The sequence below is a fragment of the Mustela nivalis genome, assembly GCF_964662115.1.
Source record: "Mustela nivalis genome assembly, chromosome: 2".
In the NCBI taxonomy this organism is placed as follows: Eukaryota; Metazoa; Chordata; class Mammalia; order Carnivora; family Mustelidae; genus Mustela; species Mustela nivalis.
The window spans coordinates 77,706,383-77,727,535 of record NC_139021.1 but is presented as its reverse complement, the minus strand read 5'-3'; the positions used below and the strand labels follow the sequence as shown (position 1 = coordinate 77,727,535).

The 21,153-nt window shown below is 40.4% G+C and overlaps 1 protein-coding gene across 2 annotated transcripts in view; it reads left to right on the top strand.

Moving 5' to 3' along the window:
- CLVS1 (clavesin 1) overlaps positions 1-21,153 on the top strand; it is a 181,937-nt gene that overhangs the window by 89,937 nt on the left and 70,847 nt on the right. For both annotated transcript variants that reach the window (XM_082719003.1, XM_082719004.1), the window contains exon 3: positions 235-409. In XM_082719003.1, coding sequence (XP_082575129.1) covers positions 235-409 — 175 coding nt within the window. The remainder of the gene's footprint in view (positions 1-234; positions 410-21,153) is intronic.

Sequence of the window (21,153 nt, the reverse complement as noted above, 5' to 3'; positions counted from 1 at the left end):
TTAAAGTGTGGGGTGCTGAGGCTGTTGGATCAAAGGGAGACTTCCCTCTGGTGAATCTTAAAGTATAGTTCCTGCAAAGTTGGGCAAATGTTTTTTCAGCCACTTTGGGTACGGGACAGCTGTGTTGCCCTGCAGGTCAGGTTCATAGAGCAGCAGCGTGAGGCACGCATCCCTCTATGCACGTACCACCTGCTAATATTCACACCCAGCTTCTCCTTTCTGTTTTGGCTACAGGAACTCCTTCACAGATATCCTCCGTGCCATCTTGCTGTCTCTGGAAGTCCTTATTGAAGATCCGGAGCTTCAGATAAATGGCTTCATTTTAATTATAGACTGGAGTAACTTTTCCTTCAAACAAGCCTCCAAACTGACCCCCTCCATCCTCAAACTGGCTATTGAAGGGCTGCAGGTATGTTCAACAAATGGACAGTACGAGTCTGTGGGACAATGTACTTTTTTCTTATTTCAACTAAAATGATATTTGTCCTTGGGAATCGTGAGGGAAAACTTAGATGCAGTTCACCTGTGAATCTTCCACATTTTCACTTCAGCCTGAGAGGTTTTTTTTAATTAGTCTTCATTTTCATTAACAGCTCCAAATTACTGTTGCCACAGGCACAAATTACCTACTGTAGCAATTATGAATAAAGCTGAGATGTTTAGCCTAATCCATCTGAGAGTTCACAAAAATTAAAACTAGAAAACATCTGCTCCATGAGCATGTCCTACATAGGGGGTGGCATGGGGGCCTTCCCAGGTTTCTAGAAGCAGTTTTGCATTGAGGAAATGCATCCTGTGGGTCCTCACTTCCCAGAATGCATTGTGCTCGAAGTGTTTGTACTAAAGAAATCATTTCAGTGCCGGCAATGCCGGCAAAGGAAGTGGACAAAACTCTACTTTTTGCTTGTATGACCAGCTGTAAGGACTTTGGGGAATGGGAATTTGTGCGATGTGGAGGTCAGGAGTAGTCAGTCTCTGAGGTCTCTCCTGTGTTTAAAAACCAGTGATTCTATGAAAAGTAACAAAGTTGGACAATCCCGCATAGCTCCCTGGTGACAACATTATTATAGTACAAGGTATAGGCACAGTTCCAGAAGAATAAAACTCATGCCCCTTCTTAATTTTGTAGGAAGATTCACAATGGGGTGACCTTCCCCATAGATGGCAGTTATGTGTAGAAAACAAAATATGTGCTAATTCTCAGATCAGCAGCTATTACTTACGTGCTTTAAAGTGCAAAAGTAGGAGACCCATTTCCATTGCGTGTCATCCTCTAGTGTGATGAGTTATTGATGAGTCTGTTTCACAGAATGAGCTAGGGCTTATTCGTATTTGGCCTCCAACCGATAACTAGCAGCATGTGGGCCCGTGATAAAGGTATTTACTGAATGGATCTTATTTTATTAAAATGGTTTCCTATTTCAAGGGTAGGAAAAATAAAGCAGGCATTTCAGGAAAGGAGGAACTCTTCCACAAATGCCCCATTATCATGGGGGACCACATCAGGCAGTATATTGGGGGCACGTTTTTGAAGTTGCTTTTGCATTTCTAGATTACACAGAATGTCGTGTCTTGCCTTAACTATACCAATCATAGACTGGTCTGTCCTTTACTATCAGCCACTTTTTCTGAACTTTAGCTCCTTTTCTCCAAACTCCTCTCATCCAAGTCTCTGAACATCTGACCTCTCTCTCCTTACAGCTTTTATCAAAAGCTCTACAGTAAGCTGCAAGGTTTATTTCAGACCTGATAACTATGCTGACCATAATTCCAGGATCTTCTGTGGTAGTACAAGCTTCATTTAATTTTATCCTCTTTTGAAAAGATAATTCATTACATGTGTAAGTAGCTGTGATTCAAGCTCTGTGTATTTATAAGATTTTTTTTCATAAATCAGGAAGGGAAATGTCCTTTATCCAACACTGTGTTCCAATTTTTCTTTCTGAAAAATGTGTGGATTATATAATATGTCCCTTGGCAACTTCACCCGGCTGATGTGGGTCTTACTGAGTTAATGCAAGTGAAATGTGTTTTAAAAGGTAAAGTTATACATAAGCTTGTGAGATACCTTTTGGGAGAAATACTAGATGTCTCCCATGTGGGACTTCTCTTGTACCAGGGCCTGGGATGATTTGTACAAAGTCCTATATCTCTGGTTAAGGAATAACTTCTCCTGGAAGAAGGGGAGATGCATGAGGTCAGGGTCAGAGTGAAGAGAAGGTTCCTTCCCCCATCATCTCACAAAGCAATGGCCTGACCCTCTTTACTACTTTCTCCTTATATAACCTCCCCTGGCTGTGGGAAAGTATCAGGCTAATCTGGAGTGAGCCTACCTGGGTTGGAATACAGCTTTTTCTGGGAATTCTGCCAGTGAAACCTGGGAAACCTGAGGAAGATTCACCTTCTAGGAGAAGGAAGCCAATGGTCCCAGGGGAAACGGAGCTTGGGTGTAGTTCCTCCATCGAGGATATAGGAAGGCTTCCTGGACTGTCTAACTGTTGTCTTGGCAACTGTGAAGAATCCCTAGGGGTCACTGTAGACTGGTACTTCTTTCACTTCACAGAGGGCAGTCAGATCTGGCCAGCTGCTGGTGACTTCTCACACTAGGCTATCCTCTCTCCGGCTTTGGAGATATTCAGGTCCTCTCCTCCCCACCCCCACCACGGGCTCTCCCAGTGATCTTTGTTGCAGGGAATATTTCTATCCACAGACATTAAACCCCTTCGACATAAAAAGTCATAACTGGTACTAAGCAGAATTCATGCCTTCATGCTTACAATTATTGAGCAAGGACGATCCCATACAGGTCTCCGTTTGTCAGCCATGAAGATTCAAGATAAATTCTACAACACTACTGACAGGGTGAAGGCTCAGACATTTTGTGGAGAAAGGGAAAGCGATGCAAGGCCAGTGCCAGTGAGAGAAGAGAAGGCGCTGGTCTTTCTTCTGTGTATCCTCTAAGAGGCTTGAAGAGGTTCAAGGGTCTGCTAGACATGTGGGATATCACAAGGGGGTGAGGTCCTATTTCCAGTGCAGAGAACTTGCTCTCTCTGCTGTTCTGACTTTTGTAGAGTAGATGCGAGACAGCAGCTTCGTCAGGGGGAATAATCAAACCACTTTTGGGCTAGGCCATCTGGTTTGGGGTTTTAGCTATTTATAGGAGCTGTCTCAGATTACCTGCTGCTCAAACCCTAGATAATTTGGGGTCCTGGGTATGACGGTCCCCACACATAGGTAATACAACACCTCCCACAGGGAGAAGGGGGTGGGAGCTCATTGCTCAGGCAGTGAGAATTTAGAACCATTTTTGGTCAATCCCACACCTTATATCACAACCTAGTTCTCAAACCCGGAGTTTTCGCCCTTTTACCTCCATTCTTAGTTCTCTGTAAAGACGGTTGTTCAGTGCAACCTTCAATTACTAATTGTTGCATGTTGAGTTCTTGAAAAGCAGATTCTGACAGAGATTAGCAGGCTGGGGTTTATTGGGAAGTGCTCTTGGGGTCAACTCCTGTGGAAGGGAAGCTGTGGAAGAAAGTTTGCTAGCAGGAGAAGTTAAGCTGTGGTTCAGTCATTTCCAAAGAAAGCCTCAGGTGTTGTGAGGCTAAAATGACCCTTCAGATTATTCCGTGACTGGGGCCAGGGATAGGAATTTGGTATTCCCATGTTGTTCAGTCATTGGGTACTGGCTGCCCTGGGAAATGGTTGTGAATTTGGGCAAAATGAGTCTGTTCAGCCTGAAGTCCCAGAGGGCACTCTTATCTGCCATCTTTCTGCTGGCAACACCCCCAGCAACTGGAGAATAAATCTTCAGTCCTGCATGGGGCATGACGGTATATCAGAATCTCTACCGTAATAAGCAAAAGGTATTTGGAATATCCTGTCATGTAATGTCAGGCAGCATCCTTTAGCTTGCATCTGGGTGCTTCATTGCTTTTTTTCTTCATTACATACAATCTCCAGTCAGAACCAAAGTGGAAATAATACCGAGTAATATTGAGATGATGGGCACTGGGCTGGCAGATCAGTGTCAGCTTCCTATCTGGGTCCACCCGTTGTATTTCTGTCTCAGAAGTCAATTCTATATATTCAGTTGATCCTTGATAAAGGAGGAAAGGCAATGCAATGGAGCCGAGAGAGTCTTTTCAACAAATTGTGCTAGAACTGGACATCCATGTGCCAAAGACTGAAGATACAGATCTTACACTCTTCACAAAAATTGCCTCAAAATGGATCACAGACCTAAGTATAAAACTCAAAACTATAGAAATCTCATAAGATAACATAAGGAAAAAAAAAAACAAACCTATGTGACCTTGGTTATGGCAATGATTTTTTTTACACACACCACCAGAGGCACAATCCATGACAGAAATAATTGGTAAGTTAGACTTCATTAAAATTAAAGACTTCTGCTCTGCAAAAGACCATGTCAAGAGAATAAGAAGAAAAGACACAGACTGGGAGAAAAATTTGCAAAGATACATCTGATTGAGGACTATTATCCAAAATGTACAAAGAAATCCTAAAACTCAACAGTAAGAAAACAAACCATCCAATTAAAAAATATCAGCCTACAACCTGAATAAACACTCACCAAGGAAGACACATAGATGGCAAATAAACATATGAAAAGATGGTCCCCATCATATTCATCAGAGAAATGCACATTAAAACAACATTGAGATACCACTATACACGTAATTAGAATGGCCAAAATCCAGAACAACAGTAGCACCAAATCCTAGCCAGTTTGTGGGGCAAGAGAAACTCTCATTCATTGCTGGTGAGAGTGCAGTTTTGGAAAAACTAAACCTACTCTTACCATCTGATTCAGTAATCCCACTCCTTGGTATTTACCCAAAGGAGTAGAAAATGTATATGCACATGAATGTTTACAGGAAATTTATTCATTAATTGCCCACACTTGGAAGGAACCAAGATATCCTGCAGTAGGTGAATGGATAAATAAACTGTGAGTCAAGACAATGGACTGTTCCTTTTTGCCAGGAAGAATGGAGCTATCAAACCATGAAAAGACATGGAGGAATCTGAAATGCATGTGACGAGGTGAAAGCTGTCAATCTGGAAAGGCTGTGTACTACATGATTTCAACTGTTTGACATGCTGAAGAAGGCAAAGCTATAGAGACAGTAAAAAGATCATGGGAACCCGGAGTTGTGGGTGGGCGTGAGGAGGGATGAACAGGCTGGGCCCAAAAAGGTTGATGCTATAATGAGGGACACTTGCAATTATACATTTGTATAGAACATTTAACACCAAGCACGAACTGTAATGTAAACTACGGGCTTTGAGTGATTTTTTTTGTCAATGTAGGTTCATCAGTTGTAACAAATTCTCCATTCCGTGGAAGGGGGGCAGGCTGATCATGGGACAAGCTACATATGTGCGGGAGCAGGGGATATGTAGGAAATCTCTGTGCCTTTCCTTCAAGTTTGCTATGAACTTAAAACTGATTTAAATAGAAAAAAAAAAACTTTAATTTAAAAAAATGTAATTATATTGCCCCTAACAATTGTTAAAAAAAAAAAAATGGTACATGCATAGAGCTTCGGTTATGTGCTTCATAGGCTGAATTATTGCGTGTAATAATAATCACATGGAAGTCTGCTCTTTAAGGGATCATCAGATTTTTTTTTTAAAGATTTTATTTATTTATTGAACAGAGAGAGAGAGATCACAAGTAGGCAGAGAGGCAGGCAGAGAGAGAGGAAGGGAAGCAGGCTCCCCGCCGAGCAGAGAGCCCGATGTGGGGCTTGATCCCAGGACCCTGAGTTCATGACCTGAGCCGAAGACAGAGGCTTAACCCTCTGAGCCACCCAGGTGCCCCAGGGATCATCAGATTTTTAGATCAAAAGTTACCCTGTATCAGCCAGTCATGAAATTCTAATAGTGTATGTATTATACATTCCTCCTGTTACAGCAATGCTTTGAGGAAATGCCATTGTTTAGAATGTTAAGTTGTCCCAGTTACATAAATATTCTATGAATATTAGTTCAAAGAACTTCGGTTAAAATACTAATTTTGAGACTGCCTGGGAGTCATTTCCTCTCGCTCAGCTGTTTGATCTCTTAAATGCAGTCCATCATGTCTCAAAGAGCCGTTGTATCTGTTCATTACAACTTGTTTAAATTTTAATCAAACTTAAAGTAATATTTATGCCACCATTTTAACCCAGCTCGGCATTATTCTCAGTTCTGCTGGGGGATTCTGGCGGAATGAACCACACGCGGAAGTCCTGGGCTGGAGTTTTGTAATGTCTCCAAAATCAATTTTTGGAATCATTTCTTGTAAATTGCTGTGGCCCCACCATTGTAATCAACACCCAGCATTGATCAATGTTCAGCCAACCCCCATCCTTAAAGGGCTTATGGGTCTGGAGTGTTTTACTCGGGAAGAGCTAGAGCCTTGGGCCCTGCAGGCTATTTACAAAATATTTGATTCCCTTAAGGACCAAGGCATTTGTTAAGGGTTTAAAGCAGCTTACTTTTCACTCCCTGGAGGAGAGCCTGGCAGCATTCTTCCCTTTTTTTTTTTCTTTCCTCATTTCTGGGTTTAAGTCATTTTCCCCTGGCCAATCAGACACTTTTTCTGTTCATTCACTCTTCATTCAAAGCTTATGGTGTGACTGTTTTATTGTTACAGATGGTTTTAGGATATTTATATCATAAGTATCATAAATATTTGATTTATACGGTTACAAATAATTGATTTACACTGACGATGCCCCAGGCGCTTTTCATGGACTATTTAATTTCTACCATAAACCTATGAGGCAGTACTCTTTTGACACCACGTTTTACGGATGACAAACCTAAAATCTAGAGAGATCAATGCCTTGCCTGAGGTCTGTAAGTGGCAGAACTGGGATCGAAGCAGGAGGAGCTGGACTCTGCTCTCACCTACATCAAAGCGTGGTTGTACCAGCAGCGACAGCTCCTGGGAACGGTTTGGAACATTTAAAATGTTCAAACGTTTTTGATAGAGTTATCTCCCTTTCTCCTCCTCCCTCCTCAAACTCCCAGCAGCGTTGAGCCAGTGTAGTGTGAAAGGAGGTCCACTGCTTTTCCAACTTTTAGCCTGAAAGTGGGAGTGGACTTGCAGCAACGCTCAGAGGCTCAGCCACGTGCAAACCATCTCTCTCCTGAGCGTCCCTTTTAGTGTGACCCTTTTTGTTACACTGCTTCCTACCTTTGTCCGTTCCCTCGACCCCCTTCCCACGTCCTACTGTTTCTCCGCTTTACTAAAACGTAGGATATGTTCGCTTGCCTTTGGAGCATCCGAAATGCCCTACTCAACTGAAAGGCCAGAATGGTAAAAAGTCTGTCAAGTCAGTGGGCAACATGACAGTTCTCAAGGGTGAATGAATGGGTGGTGGGATTAGAAATTTGGCAAGGCAGGTGGGGCAAATGCATCTCAAGTTCGTCGTAGGTTCGTACTGAATCAAAGAGTCAGTGAGTCAGAGAAGTGGATGTACTGACTCCTGATGTATCCATTCAACACAGAATGCAGGTACTCTCTCACTAAACAGGATTTACAGCAGAGAATGGAGCCCACCAGGCTTCCCGAAACCTACAGGCTGTGGCTCTTTTATGCAAAGTGTAGTCCACACACCAGCAGGATCAGCATCACTAGGAGCTGGTTAGACATGCAGAATCTCAGGCTGGGCTGCTGAATCAGAATCTGCATTCCAAACAGTTCTCCAGGAAGGCCGCATTCACGTTTAAGTTGGAGAAACATTACTGCAACAGATGGGATTACAGCATAATGTGAGCTTGCCCTCAAGGGCATCAGATTCTCCTGGAGGGAACGGCACGACTCACCTCACTGGACCTCGTTCCCAGAGTTTCTGAGTCCAAAGATCTGGAGCAGAACTCATGGGTTCACATTTCAAGGACATTCCCAGGTGCTGCTGCTGCTGCTATAACCACCAGCTGCTACAACCACACTTCGACGTAGGCGGGCAGCCCCTCCAACTACCTGGGCTTCCGTCCTGGTTCTGCCACTTAAAGACCTCAGGCAAGTCATTGATCTCTCTAGGTTTTAGTTTCGTCATCTGTAAAATGTGGTGTCCTAGCTGTGCTAGGTAGAGATGGACCAGTACGTGAATGATGCCTGGGACCGAGCGTCATAGTCTGCGCTCACTGAATGACGAAGCGTTGTTGAAAGAATGAAGAACCAGTCCGCATCCTTGGGCTCCTGTGGGTCTAACATATGGATTTAAATGCGGTTGCTCTCCATTGTCCCAGTTCTGTCTGTGTGGATCCTTGAAATGAGATCTTACCAACTCACTCCCTGGCCCTGAAGAGGGGACTCCCTCTCCTTGCTCAGCTTAGTTAATGACTTAGGTCCAGGCTGTGGTACTGGAGGTGCTGCTTCTTTCTATTCAGGTGGTGTGATCCTTTTAATTATCACCAGCCAGTCTACTGCCCACGCTTTTGTGGCGGGGAGATAAATGGGGTTAAAATCGCCTCTTTCATTCTGCAGGACTCTTTAGCAATAACAATTACGGTGTCTTTTAGTGATCCTGACAGTTGTCATGTATTCAAGAATATTAGATGAAACAGATTGAAGGAAAAGGATATTTGTACTTCCGCCAAGAAGTTTCTTAATTCATGTTTCCTAAACACTCCAGGTATGTTTGAAGAACACTGTCCCTCCAGACAAACTGCTTTATACCTTCTCAGCCACAAAGCTGCAATTCTGAATTTGCAATAGTGCAATATGTTATTATGGAAATATTAGAGGAATAAAATATCTCCTTTAATGCTCTACCTTGTTAAGTATCAATTAAACTCAGGGAGATAATTAGGGCTAATGACACTCCGGTGATCCCGATGGCAAACAGGATGGCCTATTTAAAACAGTTCCAATTAAATAGGTGTATCTCTGGCATATTTTTGATAAATAGTTTTTTCTGGACTCTTCTGCATTATAGATCTAGCCAGTGCCCTGAATCCACTTAAGAAACAGTTACTAGGTCTTTACTTTGAGTCAGTCACTAAAGTAAACAGATGCTGTCCAAAAGGTCATGATTCGGGGCACCTGGGTGGCTCAGTGGGTTAAGCCGCTGCCTTTGGCTCAGGTCATGATCTCGGGGTCCTGGGATCGAGTCCCATATCGGGCTCTCTGCTTGGCAGGGAGCCTGCTTCCTCCTCTCTCTCTCTCTGCCTGCCTCTCTGCCTACTTGTGATTTCTCTCTGTCAAATACATAAATAAAATCTTAAAAAAAAAAAAAAAGGTCATGATTCAAGGGGGCTTGGGGTGCTCAGTTGGTTAAGTGTCTGCCTTCGGCTCAAGTCATGAGCCCAGGATCCTGGGATTTATCCCTGCATCAGGCTCCCTGCTTGGTAGGGAGACTGCTTCTCCCTCTGCCTGCCACTCCCCCTGCTTGCACTCTGTGTGTGTGTCTGTGCGCATGTGTCAATAAATAAATAAATAAATAAAACCTTAAAAAAAAAAAGAGGTCATGATTTTAAACAGAGGCAGACCCATAAACAAATGATGAAAACAATGAGCATATGAAGAAAGGGGGATATGCTCCAGATTAATAAAATTCCAACCCAGGCAGGAGGTGTTAGAAATGGCATCCTGGGGGTGCCTGGGTGGCTCAGTTGATTAAACATATTACTCTGGGTTTCAGGTCAGGCCATGATCTTGGGGTGGTGAGATCAAGCTCCACAAGAGGCTCCATGCTCAGCACAGAGTATTCTTGAGATTCTGTCTCTCCCTCTCTTCCTACTCCTTCTCAGGCTTGCTCGCTCTCTCTCTCTCTCTCTGTCTCTCAAAATAAGTAAATAAATTTAAAGAAAGAAGGAAAGAAAGAAAGAGAGAGAGGAAAAAAAGAGGGAAGGAGAAGAGTGGGGGGGAGGAGGGAGGAAGGACATCCTGAGTGAGGCGCACATCAGCTGATTCTTAGCAAAGGTGTCCAGAATAGCCAAGAGAAGACAGGCAGAGGTGATAGTATAGGCAAAGACATAGAAGCAAGGCATACTCAATAAGAGAGAGAAACAGAATTAATTTTGTATTCCTGGAGTGCACAATGACCAGGCAAGGAGCTTGTGTGCTCTAAGGACACTGGGGGTCACTGAATATATTGAAGCAGAAGGGCAAACAAAAATTTATATTCACATGGGATCACTTTGGTGGGTATGAGCAGGGAAGATTCAAAGGCAGGAGAATAATTAAAAGGCAAGTGCAATAATTCAAATTAGAAATAATAAGACTCTAAATATGGGTGATAAAAGGGATTTAATAACTATCTAAGAAGTGAAATAAGGCAGAGCTTGGCGGTTGGATGCTTGGGAATGGGAAGTGGTGGAGTCAAGGTAAGAGCTTAGGTGTGCAGCTAGGGTGAGGGGTGGTTGGTGGTGTTGACCAATGAGACCATGCAGACAGTAATGACAGGTGTGGGGAAACAGTGCCCATTAATTGAATGTTCCACAGTTGCATTTAGGATCCCATGAAATATTTGAATTGTTTGTATTATGTCTGAACTGAGGGAAGAATTCTACATGGGGTCTAGAGGATTGGTGATATTTGAAATTATAGGAAAGGAAAAAAAAATCATTCAGAGAAAATCTACAGAGTGATGAACAATAACCCAGGTGATCAGCAATGCAAATGAACATGTTAGATGAAGAGGAGCCCACGAAGGAGAGAAGGGAGGTTGAGATGGGGAGTTGTGAGAAGAATCACAAGCTCATCTCCTGACAGAGGCTGAGGGAGTGGGGCTTCAAGGAGGGAAACCATTTCAGTGTGACAGTGGGAGTGGCATCTAAAGAGCTCTGGTTTGAGGAGGAGATAGAAAAATGCAAACAACTCTATCAGGAAATACGTCCAGGAAGCCATATCCGGTGGTGGGTAGAGGAAAGTGGAGAAGAGGGAACAGGAAGATGGTAACAGAAGAAGTATTCCATCTTACTTTTCCATTGGACAAGACTTCCAGCAGCAAAATATATTCAGGGCCTTCACACAGCTGTGGAAGATCAGTCTTGACAAAGGATTGACCTTTGTGAATTGTTTAGTTCCAGGTTAATATTTCTCAGTTCACCAACATATAGATCTCTGCCTTTCGTTATTATGAAATGAAGTGTGACATAGCTATCAAGGGACTCTGTTCTGAATATATTATGTATTTGCAGGAATATGGACTACTATGCATTTCTAGTCCTGTCGGTGTCCAAGGGGACCTTGTGCTGCAGAGTTAATCAGAATTCAGCAGTCTTGAAGGGCTCCCCATTGAATGAACCTGTGTGGAAAACCTTGCCCTGTAATCCCTATTCTCTGGTGATTAAGCCATAGGTATTAAAATGATACACATTTCCAAAAAACCAATCAGAGCTCTTTGATTGTATGGGATGGAAAAGCAAATCAAATCTGGCTCAAACAAAACAAAAATGGAGGGGAGGGACATTTACATAACAGGAAGGTTCAGAGCTAGTCTACCTTCCAGGCTTGACTGGTCCTGGAGGTGAAGTTGAAATAATGCCATCAGAGCTCTTTTCTCTGTGCATCTCTCAGTTACACTTTCTCTATACCTACTCCCTTTTCAGAAAGGCTTTCTCCAATGAATGACAATGAAGACTTTGACAGTTCCAGACACAAGTGACCTCTTTTGTCTGCACTCTTGGCAGGAGTGAGGGGATGGGAGGTACTCTGGCCAGACCAGATTATGAGTCCACTCAAAACCTTACACCTGAACTGCATAGACTAAGAATGGTGGAGGGGTGGCCCCCAAAAGATGTTGAGAAATGACAAAAATTTTTGCTTAGAAATTTAAGGTAGAAAATTAGAGAGAAGTTTTATTGCAGTTCTTTACTTACTGTCCAATGTAGCAACAAGAATTAGGAAGTTGAATTTGTTTCTATTTGGCAACTAATTCCATGGATAACCTTGGGAAAATGGCTTAACATCTGTACATGTAAGGTTCTTTATCGGCAAAAACTAACCGGATTGGGCTAGAGTGGTGGTTCACAAACTTTATCACACACTGAAATCACTAGAGTGCTTATTAAAATTTTGGTTAGAGAGACCCAACCTTGGAGGGTCTGGTTCAGTTGGTTGGCAGAGGTGGGTGAGTGGAAAACATTTCCATAAAGTTCCCAGGTAATCTTAATGTGCTGGACTGGGGGCCACTCTTGACAAGACTGAACTAAGTAATTTCTTACAACCCTTTTTATCACTTAATGTTACAAATCTATAATTTTAACCTCCAAGGGATAGCCTTGATGCCTATGTTAAGGATGGGAAATACGCTTTTCCCACAAAACAAATCTAAATACCGTTGACCCTTGAAAAACACAAGTTTTCCAGTGTGTGGGTCCATATGTGGATTTTTTAAAAATAAATACAGTACAATACTATAAATGTATTTTTTCTTCCTTATGAATTTCTTAATAACGACATTCTTTTCGCCAGCTTCCTTTATTGTAAGAATACAGCATATAATACATATAACATACCAAATATGTGTTAATCAACTATTTATGTTATCAGTGGGACTTCTAGTCAACAGTAGACTATTTGTAGTTAAGTTTGGGGGAAGTTGAAAGTTTTGTGCAGACTTTCAACTGTGCAGTGGGGTTGGTTCCTCTAACCTCCTTGTTGTTCAAGGGTCAAGTGTAATTAGGTTGCAGTGCTAAGAAGAATTCTGAGATAAGCCCCATGCTCAGGCAGAAGAAAATGCTGGCATTCATTTGCAATGTCTGTCTTCATTATGGATGATAAAGGGACAAGCCTGACACATACACTGACTCAGGTGTTCTAGCTGACCTCTTTGAGGGACAGTCTAGTGTTCATGGTACAAGAAATAAGGACAATCACCATAGGGCAAGACGAATGCAATGCAGAAGCTTGTATTCTCTAGTCTAGGTTAGAAAAAAGCAAACTTGACGTTGAGGGTAGTGGTGATGGCGGTGGCAATGATGCCTATCGTTAGCCTGGCACTTGACATACTTTCACCCAATGTCTTCTTTGATCCTAACAACAGCCCTGTGTAATAAGGAGATCAGGAGAGGGACAAATTGTCACCTTAAAATCAAAACATGATAAGGATGGACAGGAACAATCAGTGAAACATCAACCCTATGTAAGATTGTAGTTGACTTGGAGGCCCATCAAAGACCCCATTTTGTTGTGTCTCACCACGAGAGGTGACTTTGGGAGAATAAACAGGTGATAAAGTGCCGTCTCCATCTTCACTAAGGAAAAGCACCCATTGCTAGGAAACCATTAAAGATTGATTATTAACTCCTTTTGGCCCAAAGACAAGATTCCAAAGTGCAGTTTTTTATATTTAGAAGGACCTAATTTTTGTGTAATAAACTTTATATTGATGTGCAATACACACTCTTAGAACCACCCACACTGTAAGTGTTCAGCCAAGTGAATTTTCTGAAAATGAAAGCATTTATTATTATTATTATTATTTTTAAAGATTTTATTTATTTATTTGACAGAGAGAGATTACAAGTAGGCAGAGAGGCAGGCAGAGAGAGGAAGGGAAACAGGCTCCCTGCTGAGCACAGTCCGATGCGGGGCTCTATCCCAGGACACTGGGATCATGACCTGAGCTGAAGGCAGAGGTCCTAAGGCACTGAGCCACCAGGCGCCCCAAATGAAAGCATATAAATAACCAAACATAGATCAAGAAAAAGAGCACTGCCACTTACCCGGAGACGCCCCTTTCTTCTACCAGTAACTGACTCCCAAAGGTAGCTACATGCTGACTTCCAACATTGTAGATGAATTTTTCCAGAATAATTTGATTTACAGAAAGAAAAAAATGACTTCCCTTCCATATCCAGGTGTTCTTGAGTCATTCTTCATGGTACAGCAATAATTGGTGTACTATCTGATTGTACTTTTTTCATCAAAGATCTAAAATTATAGATGAATTTTAAGATAAAATTATTCTTGGGGCACCTGGGTTGCTTAGTCATTAAGCATCTGCCTTCAGCTCAGGTCATGATCTCGGTGTTCTGGGATCGAGCCCCGCATCAGGCTCCCTGCTCATTGGGGAGCCTGCTTCTCCCTCCCCATTCCCCCTGCTTGTGTTCCCTCTCTCTCTGTTTCTCTCTCTGTCAAATAAGTAAAAAATCTTTAAAAACAATGATTCTTAAAAGATATTGAGGCTAAGAAACACAGTAGCATATTCATCATTCATCGTCTTTGTGGAATTTAATTATATAGCAATTGTATCTCACAGGATATAGAATACACATATCAAATAAGTGTTAACAAAATTGCTGCATTAAGCATATACACTTCATATTTTTTTAAGAGCTAGAAAGAGTGCCCACACCCATAAGGGTTGCATCAGGGCAGAGGAAGAGGGAGAGAGAGAATCTTAAACAGGCTCCATGCCCAAGGCAGAGCCTGATGCAAAGCTTGATCTCACGACCCTAAGGTCATGACCTGAACTGAACTCAAGAGTCAGTCGTTTCGCCCACTGAGCCACCCAGGCACCCCATATACATATGCTTCATTTTTAAGAGAGTCTCTCAAATTTTCCCTTAGTGCCCATTTATTCTCATTTTACACATGATTCTTATTGACTTAGTTGTGTGGTTTCCAACCTCACCATATATTAAAATTCTCCAAAAAGAATTTGGCTGAGGAGCTAATCCGTATTAGCATATAGACTAAAGCAGGAATTAGCTGTCTGCCAGGGAAGAAACACAAATAACATAAAATTTTACTAAGGAAACCAGAAACACTACAGTTGAGGCCATTTAGCATTGAGGTTCATGTACCCTGAGGGCATCAGCATACCACAGAGACATACATGAGGTACACACCCATGATCCTGAGCTATTTGCAATAGTCACTCTCCCATTCAATAAGCTTTCCTTGAAGACGCTGTGAAAAATGTATAAAATTGGAGAGAGATTTCATCTAAGACATTTATGTGATCTAGAGCATTTTATGGCTTTAGAGACAAATTCTTAGCCACTTGTATAACTTGGGAATCCCAGGAATTATTAATTGTTTGAGTTTTTTAGAGAAGTTTTATTATATAGTGAAAACAGGTTTCCTCACTGCCAAGACAGCTCCTCGTAAAGGTTGGTCTTTTAGATTCCTTGGAAAGGGAGAACAGTGGATGTTCCAAGTGTCTTTTGCTGGCTGAAATCTGTACTGCAACATTCTCTAAACTAAACTTCCACTTCCAAACACCACTCTCAGGGGTTTGTTATACACGCTCAATATTAAAAAAAAAAATGTTGGTAATACTGGTAAATAAAAAAAATAAGAAAGTTCATATTGCACAAATCTTTACTCAGGAATAAACATTTTAAATCCAGGCATCTGCTCTTTTCACTACAGTTTCCAGTGAACAGTATTCTATTTAAAATAAAATTTTTTAATAAATTTTATTTATTTGTGTATTTATTATATATTTGTTTGTTTTAGAGAGAAAGAGCATGAGTGGCATGGGCAGAAGAGCAGAGGGAGAGATCATAGGCAGCCTCCATGCTCAGTGCAGTGCCTGATGAGGGGCTTGCTCTCAGGACCCTGAGATCATGACCAGAGCTGAAATCAAGAGTCTGACACTTGATCAACTGAACCACTCAGGCACCCCAGTATTCTAGTTCTTTAAATCTTTTGCCTCAACATCATTTTTAATGACCGCATAGTATTTTATTGTTTAATTATATGATGATGTATTAACCAATTCCCAACTGTTGAAAGTTCTCATTTTTTTTCAGTAGCATGTACAATGGTGACATGAATGTCTCTTTAGCTAAATTTTTGGCCACAGGATTTGCTTCCTTAGAATGAATATCTAGAGGTAAAATGCATCTCAAAAATTCTCTGTGGGAGGGTTTTTTAGTATTCACCAGCAACATACGAGAAGGTCTGCTTCTGAACCAAAATCAACCCTGGTTGTTAAAATAAATCTTGGTCTATTTGTAACCATCCATGATGCCTCCCCCACATGGCCCCTTTTTGTTTTAATTTGTTTTCATTTCTTTGACTAGTAGTGAACAGAATATTTTTCTGTATATTTATAAGCTATTGTGTTCTCTTTTCTGTGTCTTGATTGTTAATGTACTTTATCCATTTTTCAGTTTTTTAAAAAAATCTTGTTTTATTACCAATTTGTATGAGATTTTTATTACTTATTACAATATTTATTACTTATCGTATTGAACATTTTCCCCCAATTTTCATCTATAATTTCCCCCCAATTTTCATATATAATGAATAGTGTTTATTTTTGATATTCTTATTTAAAGGGGTTTAAGAAGTTTTTATGATCAGGCGTGTTAAGCTGCCTTTGGTAGGACTCAGAAGGTCTCTTTCCCTCCAATATTATAGCAAATTCACTAGTGTTTCCTTTTAGACTAATATTTTTTAACTTAGTATTTTTATCTATCAGCGTTTGCATTTGAAAAGATGTGAGGAAAAGATCCAATTTAATTTTTTTCTTTATGTATTTCTCTATGTATTTCAATTAGTCCTAATACTGATTACTGGACAATGCATCCTGAAATGCATTTTAGAAGATGGATAAATCAGTGTTTCAGGAATGTGAAGAAAGAGAGTAATGACAGAGCTAGTTCTTCATTGTATGTTCTCTGTAAGAAACATGAGCCAATTTTTTTTAAGTGTGAGTAACATGAATTGGTTAGGGAGATGAGACTCACTCCAATTTAACAACTATTTATTCAACTTACTATGCCAGGATTCCAAGCAGGCATAGGTGGAGGGACCACTAGGTCATGCCCCCAGGACCAGGTGAAAATTAACTCGATGTTTCTTTGGAGCCACATGGAAGAAAAGGAAAAATGAGATGGCTCTGCTAGGTCAGAACAGTTATTGTTGGGCCCGAGAGCTGGAGTTTGGAGAACACTTCACTACTAAGGAATTCTGAAATACAGTCATAACGATGATTTCTCCTGCTTCAGTTGTATCGGAATGGAGTTTAGTAATTTAAGGATGTTTAATGGAGAGTATTAACATTGTGAAAAAAACTTAAAAGATTAAGCTAATTCGAGCTCAACTGGAATGTCATTAATTGAGAGGAGTAATCCCTAATGCCTTAATCTGTAGACTCATTAAGGATTTGAAGAAAATTAAGAATAACTTGTTTCATTAACTGAATGAAGTTTTAATTAAGATATTCTTGGAAAAACAAGAGTACAGGGCAACACTAAAGTGGATTTTAAGACTTTGGAGGGGGCAGGACTCAATTCTGAAAGAGATCTAGAGAAAAGGGGGCCTGACCCAAGGCTCTGAAAGGAAAGACAACTTGGTAATAAAGGCTGAGAACATTCTGAAACATTCTCTCAGATCAAGGCATGTTATTGTTGTACTTTGGTACAAAGTTCTAGATCTTTATTGTTCTTGTGTTTTGTTCCTATCATACTCACTTTTTTTTTAAGTTTACAAAAAAATATTGGGTGTCTTAGTTTATCTTCAATAAGAAAGTTAACTGCATATAGCAACTCTGTTAACTCCAAGGATAACAAAGACACACAAAAAATAATCAACCATAAGTATAAACCTAATATTTAATATGTAAGATCTACCATACACTGCCCTACTGTACTCATCCAACTTTATTGACCAGGGCTACCTCATATTACCTTCATTTCCTGCTTCACTTGTTTGATCTCCCTGATCACAAGTAAATGATGAAATCCCCATCTCTCCATTCCCACTCCTACCTGTCGCTTAGCCTATAATGTTGGCCAATCCCATACTCCTTTACTTCTTAAAGTCTTATCCATCCCTTATGATGAGTATGACAATATAAGAGTAGATCAGACCCCACCTCTTCTGTTAAGATTTTCTCCAGATTCTCTAATTCTTGTCAGAAATTTTTTTTTTTAATTTTAAGTAGGCTCTATGCCCAACATGGAGCTTGAACTCATGACCCTGAGGTCAAGAGTAGCATGCTCTACTGACTAAACCAGCCAGGCAGCCCTCTAATTTTTGGTGAACTTTTTGTCCCCTTAAGTCTTCTAGATCACTAAATTTTAGATGTAAAAGAGGACTTGGGGATGGTGTATATCAGTGAGCCTCAAACTTTAGCTTGCTTCAGAACCCACAGGAAAGTGTTAAACTGAAAAAGATTGCTGAACCCATTCTCAGAGTTTCTGATTCTCATAGCCCCAAGTGACCCAAGGGACCATCTCACAGTGTAAACTGCATCATACAGAACTGCTCACAAGGGTTGTTCCTTAAAGGCTAAGTCGTGGCAGAAAACTCCAGAGACTAATTGGTGGGCCCTAACATATGAACAATACCCAGCACCACGTCTAGAACATGTCCAGACACGCAATAAATATTCATTCCCCTTTCTAAAATGTGGCTTATTATCTGTAATTTCACCACATAAAAAAAGGACATATGTTCGAGAAGGAAATGGTCTTTCTAAAAATGGATTTAAGTCTCATTAAAAAGCAAAGATAGAACAAAAAAAAGCAAAGATAGTATTTGTATTTTTAAATATAACTAATTATGTCTGTAAATACTGTAAATATAACCTTGTGCTTAGGATTGACTAAACCAACACATCAATAAACTGTAGTTGTTTATACAACTTAAAAATCTATTTTTATGCTTATAAAAATGGCATTCAAAATCGGAATAAAATAACTAAAGAAATATTGCATTGCTCATGACAAAGAATTTTGTGCAATTGATTTTTTAATCAGTCATCAGAGGAAAAATTTATTCAGTTTAGGACAAGTACCATTGATTCTCAAGAAAGAAATTACATGTATAATAAATAAGTGTGCTGATAGTCACATAACCCTTTAAGTTAAATAAGCCTTTTTAAAATGCATATTGGGCCTTCTTAACAAATACTGAAAACATAAGAGAAGGCTGTCTTTTTTTTTATTCAGAATTTCAGAAATCTCAGTAATTATTTTAAGTATGATACAAGGGTATCAAACAAATAAGTGTTGATCCAGAATCTTTTCTTTGCCAGATTGAGTGTTTTGAAAGGCAAATGTCTAATGGAGAGTTCGCTTGAATTTATGCATTCATTGAAGGAGTATTTGTTAAATGTTTTTCATATGTGAGGTTTTATGTACAAAACCTCATCAGACATGGACCCTAATGTCCATTTATTCATGTAACAAATATTCATCAAGATCTTATAATGGGTCAGTCACTGTTCTAGGCACCAAGAAACATGGGAGGGCAAGCCAGACCAGGACCCTGCCCTTCTGCAGTCTGTAAGCTATCAGGTGGTAGAGAGAATAGGAATGATAAATGATACATGAGTAACAAAAGAGCAGTGCCATTTCAGACAGGAATTCGTGCCACCAAGAAAGTAAACCAGAGGAGGTGACTGAATAATAGGGGGCGTGGGGAAACAAAAAAAGTACATCTCCAGAGGCAAATTGGAGCTTAGATCTAAATGAGGCAGAGAAGATAAACATTCAGAGATACAGGGTAGCCACTTCTGAGCAGAGGAGACAGCAAGTGCAACGGCCTGTAGAAGAAGAGAGTTCAGAGAAAATTCGGATTGGAATGAGAAGCAAGTAGAAGCCTCCTCCTTCCTCCGACTCCTGTCCCCACATTTGTTCCACCAGACTCAGAACCTCACCCACCTCTCTTCTCTAGACCTAGAAATGGACTCACTAGATCGGGGCAATTGACGGGGTTTCCTATGTCTACACAAATTACAGACGGACTTTTTTATTTCATCTACAGAGTTGCACTTGGGAACTCTTACATTTTGCGTGGAAGCATCACTAAATCAAACGATACATAAACCACTCTTTATAACTGGGGAAAATTAGCTCTGGCATATAAGAGCAAACACCTGGAACCCCAGGGCTATTCATCTCAAGGTGGGAGACATCGCTTTTCCTTTCAGCCACTCTTGGGCTGAAATATGACAGCTGTTGATCTACCTGGGTGTTGCCGACTGCTTGAAAACAGTGATCTATAGAGTAAAATACTCAGTGCATTAAGAGAGCTGGTGTCTCAGAAACAGATATCCATGTCCACAGTTAATGAGGAAACAGTGGTTTCCATACTGTGGATGGAATACCCCCAAACCTCGGGCCACTCATCAGAACAGCTATTTATCTTCTTCTCCATGTCAAAGGAAGAAATACATCAGGCTTAAAGGCCCTAATGGGAACAGGAAAAAAAAGAAAGAAAGAAAGAAAGAAGGAAACAGAGTAATTTGTAAGAACCAGTTTTGAGTTTTGTTTTGGTTCCCCTAAAGATTCTTTGGGTGATACTATTAAAATCAGACATATTTCAACACGACTGATGTATATGATATATATATATGTTTTAAATAGTTAATCCATTCATAGGACATCAAATAAAAACAATATGAAGAGGTATTCAGCAAAATGTTTCTACTTTATTGTTGTCCTTCACTTCCACAGGGGAAACATTAGTTACTTGTGTCTTTGTTTTTTGTGTAAAAAAACAGAAGTATATATTCTTGTTTTTCACCTTTTTATACAAAGGTTCTATACTCCTGACCATAGTATACATTTTGCTTTCTTTTTAAAAAAATTAACATATAATGTATTATTTGCCCCAGGGGTACAGGTCTGTGAGTCATCAGGCTTACACACTTCACAGCACTCACTGTAGCACATACCCTCCCCAATGTCCATAACCCAACCATACTTTCTGTACCCCCTCCCCCGGCAACCCTCAGAATACATTTTACTTTCTTATTTAAGCAATATGTCTTGAGGATTTCAGTATATCATTTCATAGAAAGGAAACCTTTCTGTACCAGCACATATAGAACAGCCCCCTCATTTTCTTGTACATTTGCATAGTATTCTAGTATATGGATGTACCACACCTTGCTAAATAATACTTTTATAAATGGATATTTCACCTAATTCTAGTCTTTTGCCACTATAACAATGCACCAACTAACAAGTTTGTATAGACATAATTTTTGTACAATTGTATCATTATATCCACAAGATAAGTTCCCAGAAGTAAGATTTTTGTATAAATTAGAAATTACCCATTTGTGATTTGGGTAAATATTCAGAAATATCTCTCCATGGGGGAATGCACTGCTATAATATCCACCATCAATAGTGTAGGAGAACACCTATTATTTGAGATCTTGCCAATAGAATTATCCTCAAACATTTGGATTTTTAACAGCCTGATAGACT